At 35.5% G+C, this 16,035-nt stretch overlaps 2 protein-coding genes across 2 annotated transcripts in view; one reads left to right on the plus strand and one right to left on the minus strand.

The window, feature by feature from the left end:
* Positions 1-471: 471 nt before the first annotated feature.
* LOC110449924 (tetratricopeptide repeat protein 19, mitochondrial-like) lies at positions 472-8,468 on the minus strand. Its single transcript, XM_021497094.1, has 2 exons — positions 8,314-8,468; positions 472-4,049 (listed from the first exon to the last, which is right to left on the minus strand). Exons 1-2 carry the CDS (start codon positions 8,445-8,447, stop codon positions 3,071-3,073), a joined length of 1,113 nt encoding a protein of 370 aa, XP_021352769.1. The 5' UTR covers positions 8,448-8,468; the 3' UTR covers positions 472-3,070.
* A 2,371-nt stretch (positions 8,469-10,839) lies between these two features.
* LOC110449925 (b(0,+)-type amino acid transporter 1-like) overlaps positions 10,840-16,035 on the plus strand; it is a 79,717-nt gene continuing 74,521 nt past the window's right edge. The window contains exon 1 of the mRNA XM_021497096.1: positions 10,840-11,036. The gene's annotated coding sequence lies outside the window, so the exon portion shown is untranslated. The remainder of the gene's footprint in view (positions 11,037-16,035) is intronic.

Below are 16,035 nucleotides of genomic sequence, written 5' to 3' on the forward strand. Positions count from 1 at the left end.
TGATTACAATAATCATGTTAACTAATCCTGTATCACTACATTAAGAGGTTACCTATGTAAACGTACCACTTAATTGATTACAATGATCATGTTGACTAATCCTGTATCCCTACATTAAGAGGTTACCTATGTTAAGGTACCACTTAATTGATTACAATTATCATGTTGACTAATCCTGTATCCCTACATTAAGAGGTTACCTATGTAAACGTACCACTTAATTGATTACAATGATCATGTTGACTAATCCTGTATCACTGTATTAAGAGGTTACCTATGTAAAGGGACCACTTAATTGATTACAATAATCATGTTGACTAATCCTGTATCACTGTATTAAGAGGTTACCTATGTAAAGGGACCACTTAATTGATTACAATAATCATGTTGACTAATCCTGTATCACTGCATTAAGAGGCTTATACCTATGTAAAGGTACCATTTAATTGATAACAATAATCATGTTGACAAATCCTGTATCACTACATTAAGAGGTTAGCTATGTAAAGGTACCACCTAATTGATTACAATTATCATGTCAACTAATCCTGTATCACTGCATTAAGAGGTTACCTATGTAAAGGTACCACCTAATTGATTACAATTATCATGTTAACTAATCCTGTATCACTGCATTAAGAGGTTTATACCTATGTAAAGGTACCATTTAATTGATTACAAGTATCATGTTAATTAATCCTGTATCACTGCATTAAGAGGGTACCTATGTAAAGGTACCATGTAATTGATTACAATTATCATGTTAACTAATCCTGCATCACTGCATTAAGAGGTTACCTATGTAAAGGTACCACTTAATTGATTACAATGATCATGTTGACTAATCCTATATCACTACATTAAGAGGTTACCTATGTAAAGGTACCACTTAATTGACTACAATTATCATGTTAACTAATCATGCATCACTGTATTAAGAGGTTACCTATGTAAAGGTACCACTTAATTGATTACAATTATTATGTTAACTAAACCTGTATCACAACATTAAGAGGCTTCTCAATAGACTTTCGGAAGGTGGTCTCTAAATACAAAGACTATAATTTATAATAAATTTTGAATGTGGACAATTTACCTTAAGATGACAAAGCTCATCATTAGTTGATCCGGCAACATAACTAAGCTGTATTGAAAAGTATTCCGTTTTATTTGTCAACATAACAACATCCACAGGAATAAATCACAATATGTACATTTGATTAGGTAGACAAAATAATAAATATAATCTAAGCACAAAATCATATTTTGTAAATGCAGTAAATCATGATAAGTCTGAAAATACTGATTGCAGATTCCTGTTACAACAAAATCGTAGGACTGTTCTATGGTAAGAAATGGCATATTTCCTATTGGGCCTATTCCTGTCTGCAGGGTGATATCAAAACCTTCATTTCATAAACACAATCTGAAGGGAACAATGAATGCTTCATTACTTTAGGTTTACAGATTTGCTTCTTTTTCTCCCATTGGATTGTAGAATGGTAGCAATTTGGATCAGAGGTGCTTGTACCAAATAGGTAAAATCTGTTTATCACTGTAAGCCATTCTGAACTACTCTAGTATTGGGTAAGCTAACGGAAATGTTGGCGGGGAAAGGAAAATGTATTGCGGCATATAATGTCTTGGCCTTTGTGTCTGGTGAGCTCATAACATACAAGTTTCTTAAGAATTGACTGGTTGAATTTGAGAAAAAATAAAAGAAAGACCTTGTAAATCAAAGACTAGGTTGGCCATTTCTTAATTTGAATTGGCCCAAAAAGTACCAAAACTTGATCAGGTCAACCATATGATCAAAATTAGTCTAATGGAAGTAGAGAAGTATGTCTTAGCTCAACCGATCAGTGGCCCATGTCTCTTGATCGGTGTACATATAGACAGGTTTCAAATTAACACACAAAAATATAAACAACCTGCATTTAATAGATCTGTTTTGGAACCATAAATTCAGCATTTTACCTATCCTCATCTACAACATCCATGCAATTTAAATCTTTCTATCCATATAACAACATCACAGAATTGTATATAGTCATATACGGCAACATAAAACAACACACATACATATATAAAATAACAACCGAAGAAAGTGAGCAGGGCTCAATAATCCCAATATTGTCCCTCGCTTGGCCGATGTAGTGATAACAAGCTATTTTCAGTAAATTCTATTTTAGTATCTTTGACCTTGATATAACTTAATATTCTAACTTATTTTAAGGTCTGTCGAAGGCATACTTGCATGAAGCTACCTGAAAATCTGTTTAAAAAAATATGGCCACTAGTATAGATTGATCAATATCCGTTTTCTGTAAAACCCTATTTTTAATAACAGCGGCCTTGACCTTTGCACCATGAAGCTCACATTAACTTGTCAATGGCAATCATACCCGTAAAGTTTCATTAACATATGTTTGAAAATTTGGACACTAGATTGATAACAGGAAGTGCGAACGCAAAATTCTTTTTTTTGTAATTGTGACCTTGACTTTTGATCCCAATATTTCAACTTGTCCAAGTTATGTCCAAAACAAAAAGCACCTGTGAAGGTTCCTCATAGAAAATATCTAATGTAGGGTTTGAATTGATAATTTGTAACTATGAACCAAGTGTAACAGCCCCAGCATTAAAATTTGTACTTTCAATGATAAACTCTAGAAATGAAAAGTCAATGTAACATCTTATCCTCGCTTTTCCTTTTGCAAAGTTTAAATATAACAATATTTCCACTTACTCGTTTCATAAATTATCAAGTGTTGACTTTTGTAATGTCCATGTCTAGGATGCTATAATCACAATACATTAAGAACAATTATTCCCGTTGCAGATGCGATAGTGCTAGTGGATTGTTATCTACAAACTTTCTGGCCTAAATATATCTTTCTAAAGAACCTAAATACATTCAGGTGAAAAGCTCTCCGGAGTGCATGTTTTGAACTCCTGTTTTATTTTAACTCATTCACCACCACCACACAGACATCTTGCAAGTCTTTTCACTTAAATACATACACATAAACATACAGTATAAATATATACCACGTATTCTGTGAAAATCTTAATCACTTTTATCTTCTTGGGTCATACTTTTTGTTTTATTTGTTCTTGCTTCTTGAAGCTTTCCTATATACAGATTTGCTTTGTTAAGACAGGTCGAGTCTTTAAGTTTTTCGGCTAATCGGAGTCCATTTGTACACATCTTTTCTGCTTTGTCTAAATTGCCCATTCTTGTTGCAAGGTCTGCCATGTAACAATAAGTCAAACATAACTCTGGCGAATTTCCTTTCTCTCCAATTTTGATGGCCTTTTCAAATGTTGCTTCGGCACCAGCCAGGTCTTGTTTGACAATCTTGACACCAGCCAAGTCTGTCAAAATATCTTGTCTCCCACTGAACATCTCCCCACTTGCTTTCTGCATGACATCATCTGCAATATAGAACAAACGTTCTGCTTCGTCGTAGTCCTTGTTTAAGATAAGGAATCGTCCATATAGTTGGAGGGTGGCCCACAGGATCTGGTATGTACTTAGTGGACACGTGGTTTCGCTGTCCTTTATTTTCCGAAGCTGTGTGTCGATGATCATGTCAAAGCTCTCCTTTGCCTCAACTTCCCTGCCATTCAGAGCAAAGCAGTTTGTCAATCTCAGTATCAACTCCAAGGATGGGTCATCATATTTGTCAAATCCTAGCTTTTTGTAAGATTCAAGTGCTTCCATGAAACATTCTTCAGCTTTATCTATATATCCATTTGCTAGGAAATGCTCTCCAAGCAACTTGCTTGCTATTACAACCAGTATATCTCTCTCTTCCTCTGATATTTTACCCCTTCTCAAAGCTTTTTTAGCCTCATCCTTTGCTGATTCAAAAATACGATTACTTCTATTATCTCCTATGATATTAAATGATTTTCCTCTTTCAATTAATTCAAGAATTTCTGCCTTTATGTCTTTCTTCTCATTTGACAACATGGCAACTCCTGCCGCACCAAATATACCAATCATTGCAGCTTTCTTTGTAGGATGACTGGCCTGGTGAAACCTGAAATATAGAGTATATATGGTTGGTTACAAGGTATATCTAAGGTATGGACCCGACATATAATTTTAATAATATCAACAAGCATACTGAGTATTGCTAAAGCAGTACATGTCCCTTGTCAGCCCCCGCTAGCTATTACACTGTAATGATTTATAACAAGAGGCCCAGAGGGCCTGTATCACTCACCTGGAAATGTAAGCAAAATTTAAGTTAGAATAGGGTGATGTTACTGGAAGTGTACATGTAATACATGGTTAGTCAGGGGTTATATTTATATGCAATTGGACAAAATCTTGTCATTCCTAAAATAAAAGGAGGATTTTGAAGAATTTGCTATGTTTCCCCTATCGGGCCCCGCCCGGGCCTCTGTACCCAGGGGGGTTAGACCTATCGTTGATACAAAATTAGGTCCCCTTCGCCCAAGGATGCTTTAGACCAAATATGGACATAATCCTGTCATTCCTAAAGAAGAAGAAGGATTTAAAAGCTATTTTTCCTCTAGATCTTTGGCCCTGATATTGTTGTTTGAAGTTTTCAACATATTTGAGCCCTGTGACCTTGAAAGCAACTTTATAGTACTCTATCCCTGGTACCTACTGGCCAAATATTATGACCCTGGGCCTTATGGAACTTGAGAAGAAGATTGTTAAAGCTTTTAACCTATGTTGACATTTGATCCCTGACTAGCACTTAAAATTGACCTTTGACATCATTACTGTTATTAAGAAAAATATTTGCACTGCTTGTCTTCATAACATTGCTAAGTATATTGACTCTAATCCAAATGGTTCTTAGGATATTGTTGTTTGAATTTTTTGAACATATTTGACCCCTGTGACCTTAAAAGTAGGTCAAGGTCATTTTAATGAGGAAACTTTTTAGCACTCCATCCCAGGTACCTACTGGCCAAATATCATGACCCTAGATCCTTCAGTTCTTCAGAAGAAGTCGTTTAAAAGAAGAAGTTGACGGACGGACGCTGGAATACAGCATAAGCGCACCTGGCCAGGTGTGCAAAAAACTGAAAAAAACTGAAAAAAAATTGGTATAAGACCAACATTAGAGGACATGCTTTTAAAAATAGAATTGTAAATATTTGGAATCAACTCCCAACAATTGAGGTAGATTCCCCAACCTTAAATGTTTTTAAATCTATACTCAATAAGCATTGGGTCAAACATCCAATCAAGTTTTTACCATCGTGCAACTAATATATATATAATATTAAGTTGTTTAGCGATCTCTGTGCAACCTGTAAATAAGTGAATGACTATGAAGAGGCATCAACAGAAGCAAGGAATTATGCTAACGAGGATGTCGACCACCATGAACCATGAATCATGTTAAGAAATATGATCAGATACATATGTTGTCGCACTCTACTGCTTCCTGGGATTTTTTCCCGTCCATTATTTTAATATTTCAATAAGTTTATGAGCAATGTTCAAGAGGTAGGCAGATGAAATTTGCTCAAAATGCATAAAAGAATATAAATATCAATTGAGAATACAAACCATTCATTTTTATTGCAAAATAGTTCCATAAAAGAGTTCCATTTTTGGTACCCTCACCCTAGCTGCGATAACGTAGCTTTCTGATGACGAGAGAGAATTTTTTATATATTGCGTCGTCATAAGGGGCTGAGGAGGCCGGGTATTTATTAGTACCATACCCTCCTCAGGCATCAATTGACACCATTTTGAGGACCTCTGAATTAAATGTTCCTTTTTTGTCCTTGTAACAGGGAAATTCCTCAAACCAGAGGTACTAGCCTCGTCTGTCAAACCTTTAATATAATCGGGTTTGATTGATTGAAACCCCCCAAGCGGCACTTTGCGATTTGCGTCGCAGGGGTTGATCTGTAAACACTTTGTCCACTTCCGGTGCTTCCCCATGCGTGAAAGCCTTCTGGGAAATTGAGGCTGCATACTGTCTACAAAAATATGATGGTAAACCCTATGGTATCCATATTTATTACAGTTTACTTGTGACTTATCATAATTTCTCTATTTAATAAAAACATATCTTTATTGCAGTTTACTTGTGAAATATCATGATTTCTCTATTTAATAAAAACATCATTAATGCAGTGAAGATAAACAGAACATTATATCTTCACAAGTAAAAACTTCACTCAATAAGTATTGTCCAATCAGTTTAAAGGTTAGATGAAGTGACAGCAGAATAAGTGGTTGTGTTGTCCACCTTTGCTGCATACATTATTAGCTCACCGGCTCCGAAGGTCCAAGGTGAGCTCATGCCATACCGTGGCGTCCATCGTCCGTCCGTCCGTCAACAATTTCTTTAAACGACTTCTTCTTCTTAACCACAGATTGGAATTTAACTAAATTTAACTGGAAGCATCCCTAGGTGGTGGGGATTCAAAATTGTACAAATGGTGGGGGCTGAGGGGCGGGGCAAAAAGGGGACAATTTAGCTACTGCTGTAAGCGACTTCTTCTCTGGAACTAAGAGATGGATATCAACCATATTTTACTGGAAGCATCCCTAGGTGGTGGAGATTCAAAATTGTACAAATGGTGGGGCTGACACCCAAGGGGGCTGAGGGGCGGGGCCTAAAAGGGGCAATTTGACTATATTGCTACAAATGACTTCTTCTGTTTAACTATGCACTGGATATCAATCATATTTAATCAAAAGCACTCATCATGGGATGCAGGAATTCAAAATTGTACAAATGGTGGGGCTGACCCCCAAGGGGGGGGGGGGGGGGGAGGGGCGGGGCCAAAAAGGGTTATTGCATGGAAATGGTCGAGATCCCCACCATATAACTACATATACAAATTGCTGAGTATAAAGAGAAGAATGCCCATTTTCTTCCAGGATGGCCCTAGGGTCTGGCCCTACCCTGGAGACATAGTCCATGGGCCATAACTTTAAAACGGTTGAGATCACCACCCCAAAACTATAGATACAAATTCTGGGCATAAAGAGACGAATGCAGTCATGATATTAGAATAGACCCTGGGGTCTGACCGAACCCCTAGGGACCTAGTTTCTTAGTCATAGCTTGGAAACAGTTGAGATCCCCACCCAAAATCTATATATACAAATGCTGGGCAAAAAGAGACAAATGCAGTCACGATATTAGAATTGATCCTGGGGTCTGGCCACAACCCTAGGGACCTAGTTTTTGAGTCACAGCTTGGAAACAGTTGAGATCCCCATGACCATAACCATACATAAAATTGCTGGGCATGAAAAATCTAATACAGATATGCTACAAGGATTGGCCTTGGGGTCTGGCATATTCCCTTGGATCTCATTTGGAGAATATTTTGCCATGATTGCTTAGATAACCAGGTGAGCGATACAGGCCCTATGGGCCTCTTGTTGTTTTTACATAACTATACACAGTCAATATATTTGTGTCTGGAAATCTTACCAGATAATACTAGCAAACGGCAAAATTGCAGTGAAAACCCATTCAAAATGGCGCTCTGTATTGTTGTCAAGCATGACGTCATTACAACTTGTAGTCAAAAACTATGTTACACACTCCCGCGCTCTTCTGGTGTCGCAATATTTGTGCAGCGAAACGTGAAAAAAAAATGTGTCGCAATATTTGTGCAGCGAAACGTGAAAAAAAAATGTAAGAAATAGAAAATTTCATGGTTTTCCCGTTCAATACGATATATTTATTTCACTTGTATAAAAGAAATATGTGATGACAACCAAAAAAACAGCGTTGTGGCAAAATATGTCTTCATAGCAGTCTCGAGAAGTAATAACTATTATTAAAAGGGGCGGGGAGCTACGATTGACGCTTTAACCTAGAAGATGGTTGAATGATATTTTATTCAAAATAGTCAAATAGGTACACTGACAAAAGAAATATTTGCAAAAATCGCTGCAATTGTGACAAAAGGTATTAATGTTTTTTTTTTGTAAATGACGGACTGTCAGTAAGCCATTTTCGTAAAAAGATTTGGTGTCCAGCAGCTTTGCTACAATTTCTTGTATAATATCAGAATATAGGTGTATTAACAGACGACAGGACGAGGATAATACCTGCCCTCTTTTTATGTGTTAGGGTTTAGGTGCATATGTAATAATTCATTTTGTCGTTTTCGATGCATGGAACAAATCAAATTAATCGAATTGTCTGTCGTGACATATCACGGGAGATGTACATGTGTAATATTGAGTACGTGAACTGCATCACGTAGGCCTTACGTGAGGTGACCCTTAGCTTTAATGTAAGCTTACAAAAACAAAGATAAATGGACATTTCTATACTGTACCTTTTAGATGATTGATTTGTATATAGTCTAACACATCTGACATTCTTTAGAAGTGGACATGTCCGAACAATTTTCGTATTTTTCGTGAAAACTTGAAACGTGCGAAAGCCTCTTGACATTAATGAAGACGCCATTTTGCGATAGGCTGGACCGGTAAAGCTAGCATATACTGTGTATCCGGTTTAGTTTCGTACTTCCCTCGGAGACGCCTGGAAGGTTAGGCTATGAGAAAGTTGTTGAGTAAAAGGTTTATGAATTTATATCTTTTTGTCATCGGAAAATGTAGAAAACATTTAAGGCATATGCCTACGGTTTGACACATTTTTGTCTTACATAGACAAAAATGTGTCAAACCGTAGACATATGCCTTAAATGTTTGCAAAACAGATGTAAAACCATAGGAGCCTGAAGTTCTGTCAATGAATAATAATAATAATAGTAAAATATTTTTTAAGCATATTAGGGGTATTTTTTGTATTACTATTATTATTCATTATTGACAGAACTTCAAGCTCCTATGGTAAAACAGACAAAAAGATAAGAAGTAAAGGCGTTTATGAGACAACTTGCCTGTATTTGTCTTTGACCCGAAATGGTGCAAACACAGATGTTCAGGAAAAGGAAGTTAAAAATATAAAGGGTTCATAAAGAACAGTCATTCACAACGACTATTGTTTAACTGTTTTAAACAGCCCATCGACATATTTCATGTTCAAACCACAATAAAATAGGAATCCTCAGTTTAGATTTTGAGTAATATATGAAGTAAATCGTAATACTTTCGGTTCCGGTATTTATTGAGGGTACCGAGGTATACCATTTTCATACCTTGGTACCCTCAATTTGTATAAGGTTTTAAAATGTGTATTATATATTTACTGGTGTGTATATATTAAGTTTATTATTAATCGAAAGTATAACGATTTGCATCATATATTACTCAAAATCAGCCAAGCCCCTGTGTGCAAAATGAAAAGATGCAAGCAAGCCATCAATTGCATACGAATTGAAATTTTTTAATAACTGTTCTTTGTCCCACATTTTTCATGATAATAAGTAAAGCTGTATATTATAAAGGAGTGAAAATGTATTTGGTGCTCTGAAGTCTAGTGTGTCAGGATGAGATACCATACCAGAAAATTAAACTGTCAGCTCCAGTAGGAATTGTCCTACACTGGAGTCAGATGCTACTTAAATACTTGTTGTTTGTATGACATGTGCATATATGTATATATATATATATATATATATAGGATCTTACATGAGTTTCCATTTCATATGAGATTTATAAAACGAGTCTTAAGAATTTTTCAATATAGTGAGCCTCTGGTGAGCTAAAACGAAAAATTTATGACAAGTATCATAAATTTCATATGAAATGAAAAGGATTGTAAGATCCTTTTTATCACATAATCAAGATTTGTGGCATTTATTTGTGTAAAAAGACAATTTTCATGCAACCTTGAAATGTGAAAAGCCGCCATTTTGACTCCAGTGTGTAAGTCTGTGACGTCATGTAACTGTCCTAGCATGACGTCACAATTGAAACAATTGAAACAATTGAAACTATAACCAATCACATGGCTGATAGGTCATATTACATGGGTTAATACGCAAAAAAATATGACATGGATATATTCACTGGATAACATAGTCTCGTTCAACCAGACACTTGATCACTTGTAATTCAAGAGTCTGGTCAAACACAGTGTTTTAAAATTACTATCACCAGAGGGCAGTGTTTTTACTTTCTTTTCCGGACGTTATGTCAACGCCATTAAACATTTCAATGAATAATGAAGTTAATGAAAAAAATTACCTATCCATGCATTCCTGAAGTAACCGTGTATTCACTTTTATCGAGAACAATGTAAGAAAATGTGTCAAATCTCCAGAATAATGCCATATATTTCCATTGAATAAATCATAACTAAGCACAAAGCCAACAAGGCTGACTGAAGTTGGAAAAAAGCATGCAAAGCAAGTGAGATTTTACCTGTGCACCATTCAAAACACCGTCAAGTTCTCACTTAGGTTATCTGGCTTGACTTTTAGCTTCATGAATTATTGTAAAATATCCAACAAAAATACATGAAATCATTCTTTTTGAAGCATTTTCTTACATTTTTCTCGTTAATAGTGAAAACAGGTAATTCTTTAATAAATTAAAATATTCAATGTAATTTTGGGCCACTCAAATTCTGACTTCAAAAGTTAAAAAGTGTCAACCTTTGACAAATGAAAAAATTTACCAGAATCTCGTTAAGCCTCATTTTGATGTCACAAAACGAAAGCACTGGGTTTGATCAGACTCTCTATTCCGCGTAGCTTCACAGGCAACAATAGTCTGGTTGAACGAGACTATGGATAACACAGTACAGTATGTGATAAAAAAGATATATGAAGTGTTAAAATAACTAAACTATTATGTTTAAGAATTATGAGTACACTTTGTTGTTGGGGTCATTGCACTGGCTTCTTTTACCATGCAGTGATAAGGCTGTAGCAAATTTATTCTATTTTTAGATTGCTGGCACACACAGAATTACAGAAGCTAGAAGGTTCTAGTGAGGAGATGCTCTACAATACACAATACTACTACAGCCAAACAAATTTGATGCTAGGCAACCATTGATGCCCCAACCTGACTGACCCACATCATATAACAGTGGAATTTTCTTCTGAACTTCTGAACATATACAGTTATCAACCCTGACAGCAAGGTAGGACAGACACCTAGATCCTTTAATGTTGACCTGGGCTGGTTAATATATATCTAAAGGTATTTCTATTGTGGGGATTGCAAGGTCATAATGAAGGTCAAAATATTTACATGTTTACTGAAGTGATGATTGTTACAGTATTTACCTATTAAGTTGTATGACTTTTCAAAAAATGTTGATTTTTGTAGTTTCTGAACAAACATATTGAATCCAGCAGCATCCTATTAATGATACAGTGTAAATCTGATGTACATGATTTAATCCATTTTGTTGGCGTATACTTATCATCGGCCATCCCCTTCCCACAAACTGTATAAGGTTATCTTTCTTCCCAACTAGAACTCTTCAGTCCGGATTCCATTTCTGTAGTAATTATAGCCCATTATATGTGGGTTAGTGGTAGTATCATGACCACATGCAATTTCTATTTGTAAAAAAGTGTGTTCCAACTGAACATATATTCTCTATTTGTGTTAACTTGGACATTGCAAGTTTGCTTGAACAAGTATAACATTGGCTAATTAACTGTATATCACAGCTAGGCATTCATTACCACAGGACAAAAAAAAGCAATTTTTTGCTAGGAGGTCACATGTTGTGTCAATTCAAAAGCTTAAGACTATAAATTAATATCTTATCAAGCTCTTGCTATGAGTAGAAAAACATGACTTAACCACTAATTTTTTTCATAACCATTAAATTTTGTAATATTATATATTGGGTGCTGCTTTTCACTGATTTGTCAGACCACCAGAAGTGCTTTAACAAAAATGACTTGTTGACACCAGCAATATAATATTAAGATACTCTGAACTTAAATTTTGGCTCTTCTCCCAATAATAGACTTTTTTAGCCCACCATCACAGGCAATTCAAATTGCCCTTTGTCCATGGTCCGTCGTCTGTCCTCCATCCATCCTCCGACCTTAAACAATTCTTGTTACCACAATTTCTCAGAAAGTTCTGAAGGGATCTTTCTCAAATTTAATATGAAGGTTCCCCTGGATCCCTAGTTGTGCATATTTACTTTTGAGACTGATCAGATAAACAAAATGGCCAACAGGCATCCATCTTGAATTTTGACAGTGAAGGTTTTTAGCTAAGGCGTTAGCCGCCAGCTATTGGTATTACTTTAGTTAATGAGCTCAGATATTCATAAATGTCGATTTCACACAGACGGCCTCTAGCGGTAGTCACTGGTACTAAATTGAATCATATACCAGACCTACTGTCTTTATTATGCGTAACTTTGGACTCAAATGCACTTGAATGGCTTGTAAATATCATTACTTTTCTTTATAGAACATATGATCTTATCACAACGTCGTATTCTTATTGAAAATGCACCCTGTTTATCTCAATCGGGAACTGCTACTTGAATGTAGGTCATGCATGCTACACGCAACTTCCGGTAAAAATACTTCAGTTAATGAGCTCAGATATTCATAAACGAGACATAACGTCACCTTCTAGTAATACTAAACAAACTGCAAATAAAATCCATTACCACGGACTCAAGTTCACTCAAACGTCATTGGATATAATCTTATTCTTAGTTAGAACTAAGTATCCTTCTAAAACTTCGTATTTACTCTTGGAACTGTCGCTGGATTAACCCTTTACACGGAAATATTGTCCTGTGATTGGCTAAAATTGGTGACATTTACGTCCCTGTTTACAATTATATATTGCGTGGTCAGAGCTATGAAGCGGTCCTGTTCCAACTAACTGAGGATAATCAAAAGTGCTAATCAGTAATAATATATCTGATTCACGCTTCATATGATTATAATGTTATCAAAATATTGCATATTCGTTCATCGTTAAAATAACAAATCCTTACTAAAAACTCTAAAAAAAGAAACGACGGCCATGTTAGATCACGCGTGATGTTATCCGTTTCCTTATATGGCCTTCACGGCCAAATATAGTATTACTACTGATGCGGTCATGTTTACTACAATTTCCATATTTGGTCATGACACCCATATTTAGACGTCTGACCTATATCGGAAAGATTGAGGAAGTTTCCAACATGGCAGTCAATTAGGATTTCGCTTGCACTTGTTACGTAAACTTGATAATTTAACGAAATATAAGGCGGAGTATAACTTACAATTATGTAGGAGATCAACATAAAAAGTTCATATTACAAACCTATTAATGGATACGGATCCTGTCAATTAATTCTAAAATCGCCTCCGTGTGATTCACACCAGGCTTGCCTAACTAAAATGGGATCAACCGGCCGGGGCAGATGAGACCGGGAATCATGTTAGAACTAGCCACTGTCCTTCTCTAGTTCCATATTGGTATTCTAACCTGAAGGCTTTTTTTACCTTCGCAGTATTATCATTTTGTTCTATTTTCATCATAAGATATGCTATTGCATTTTTATATCGCCTTCTCGCTAATTACAGCTCAGCCAGAAACGAAAATATGCTCCGATAGGCCTACATTTTATATGTCTGTTGGTGTGATTTGTGTTTTTCGTTTATTGAAGTATTACCATATAACAGGACTCTTTTATTTCAATATACACAAAAACAACAACACCTTCGGAATGATTTCAGACATATACTGCGGGAAAACACGAGTGATCTCCCTTACATTTAGACATGCGCACATTTTACTTTCGTTTTGTGTAGGCCTAGACATCATTCGCAACGCGAAGCGGAAAAGACGAAAATGCAGGCGAGTGTTGACTTAATGTTAGGCATGTTGTTTAAGCAGCATTGACAATGAACAATATACATACACTTCTGCAACGTTTACCTACTACTGATTCATAAATAAGGCTATGTATCCCGATTTCGGTGACTTGTGGCCAAGCATGCGGCCGAAGCCGCAGAGAATGGCGCATGTTGTCAGCGGCGATGACAAAAAGGAAGGTGCTTCTACGGTATGTATAGCAGTTATTATGCAAAAACAAACATAATAAACGGACGTTTTACTCTAGTGAATTACAGCGTCACGAGGAACGTCTTTCTCCAGACGTGTTGCAAAATTTTCGAACTGCTTAGTTGCAAACTGATTTCACTTAAGCGTTGTTTGTGAGGATATTTGGCCTTACATTTCTTCTCATTCAGTTAAAAAAAAACATGTTATAAACATTGTATTATTAGATTCATTGTGATGTTGGCTTTCATTGAAGTTTCAATTGTTATACTACTTGATGTTTTGGAAACTTAAACAAGTATAGTAGTTCTAAATATTATGAAATGACAGAAACATTAGGCCAAACAAATTACTTGTGTTTCTACTATCAGAAAAAAATAGGGTAGGTATGTATTAGCTAGGCATTTTATTGTTAATTTGAAAAATATCTTTACTGCGCTAATATAGAGCAGGAGTTCTGACTTTAACAGTGCATATAAAAACTTAAGGGTATTGTAGAACACAAATCTGAGATAAGTCTGGTTAACCACACTGGTGTCGAACACACCAATAAGTATAGTGTGTATAATATATCATAGTTTATACACATCATATTACTATTAGTGTGTCCAGTATCTGTGGGGTTAGCATAAACTCAATATTTGTTTTAAACTTTTAATTGGCCTTATATAATGATCATTTATAGGTCAGACAGGGTTTGGTTTCCAATTCGGAAACTAGACCTGTTAAAACAGTTATCATTTGTAATTTAGAGATTAAATATTTCTAAGCAGAAAAAAATGAACTATAAATATTTTTCAACCTTTTCTGAGTTGTACAATTTTAGAGTATCTTCTGTCTGAAATCTGAACATAACTTGTTTTATGATAAATGTGTAAAACAATTCCTCATACTGGGGTAAAGTTTTTCTATATATAGTCCCAAAAACTACAGATAAAATCCTTGAGCACGTACAAGATACAAAAATATATATTTTACGTCCATTTTGCAAAACATACAACATAAGCTACAAAGACAAAACATGAGTATAATAACAGAGACCAAAATATTACAACATGGAAAAATAAAATAAAAACATGTATGTACATGTAGTATACTGTAAGCTCAGAAAAAGAGTTTATCACTTGGAAAGCACTTAATAGGCACATTGAACACGGTAAGCACATCAGCACATGGTAATTTAAGCACATTTAGAACATTTGCATACAGCACATAAAAAACAAAACCATAACATGGAAAGCTTATTAGCACATAGTAGGCACATTTGCACATTGTAAGCAAAATAAAGGAGTGCAATGGACATCTCCATGTTTCCTGGTTAATTTCTTCTTTATGGAAACAACCAGGGGAGAGTGATGTTCTGCTTCATCTTTTGTATTAATGAAAACCGTGAATATCTAAGTGCGTGTGTTTAAACTAATTTTGTTTTGTTTTTACTGGTACCTTTTTATGTACACATGTTTTACCACCTAAGGAATTAGATGTCTTAAGCCCCCATATGATGTGCTGTTATAAGTTGAATTTAATGTACATTTTGTTTATATTTAGTTCTGCTACCAAAGAGATTGACTTATTGAAATGTTTTTGAAACATTTTAATGAACTCCTCAGCTTTAATGCCTTATTTCTCACTATACAAGCTCATATTGCTATGCCTCCTATTTGTTTGAATATCATCTCTAAACATTATTGCTGGTGCAGAAATTATATGGTAACTATGTTCTATTTTAGGGGGGGAAAGCAATCAATATTACAACAGACAGGGATGGTTATTGATGGGAGAAAGGAGGATGAGAAATAGGAACTGTACCAACTCTCTCATACCTTTGAGGACTTCATGAACTTTTTCAAAAGGCTGCAAGAACTATACCAACAGTGACATGACATTTTGAAATCTGTCAGTTACTTTATAGAGGAGGAACCTCTGACTAAATCATTTTCTCTCAGACACATGAAAGCCGAGTCCACAGATCCTTCCATCAGCGAATAGTTCAAATGTAGTTCAAATGCTTTCCTCGCAAACTTTTCCTTAATGGAGAAGTCAGTGATCTTTACTTGGAACAGATTGAATCTGTGAATATTGATGCTGAAAGCCTGATGAAT

This window comes from Mizuhopecten yessoensis, unplaced genomic scaffold (assembly GCF_002113885.1).
Source record: "Mizuhopecten yessoensis strain PY_sf001 unplaced genomic scaffold, ASM211388v2 scaffold4839, whole genome shotgun sequence".
Classification (NCBI taxonomy): Eukaryota; Metazoa; Mollusca; class Bivalvia; order Pectinida; family Pectinidae; genus Mizuhopecten; species Mizuhopecten yessoensis.

Bases quoted from the DNA above. Each gene is read 5' to 3' on its own strand.
- LOC110449924 (XM_021497094.1), bottom strand. From the start codon at position 8,447: ATGGCGTCTTCATTAATGTCAAGAGGCTTTCGCACGTTTCAAGTTTTC. The intron at 4,050-8,313 runs GTACAGTATAGA...TCTATATTTCAG, and splicing joins ACAAATCAATCATCTAAAAG to GTTTCACCAGGCCAGTCATC.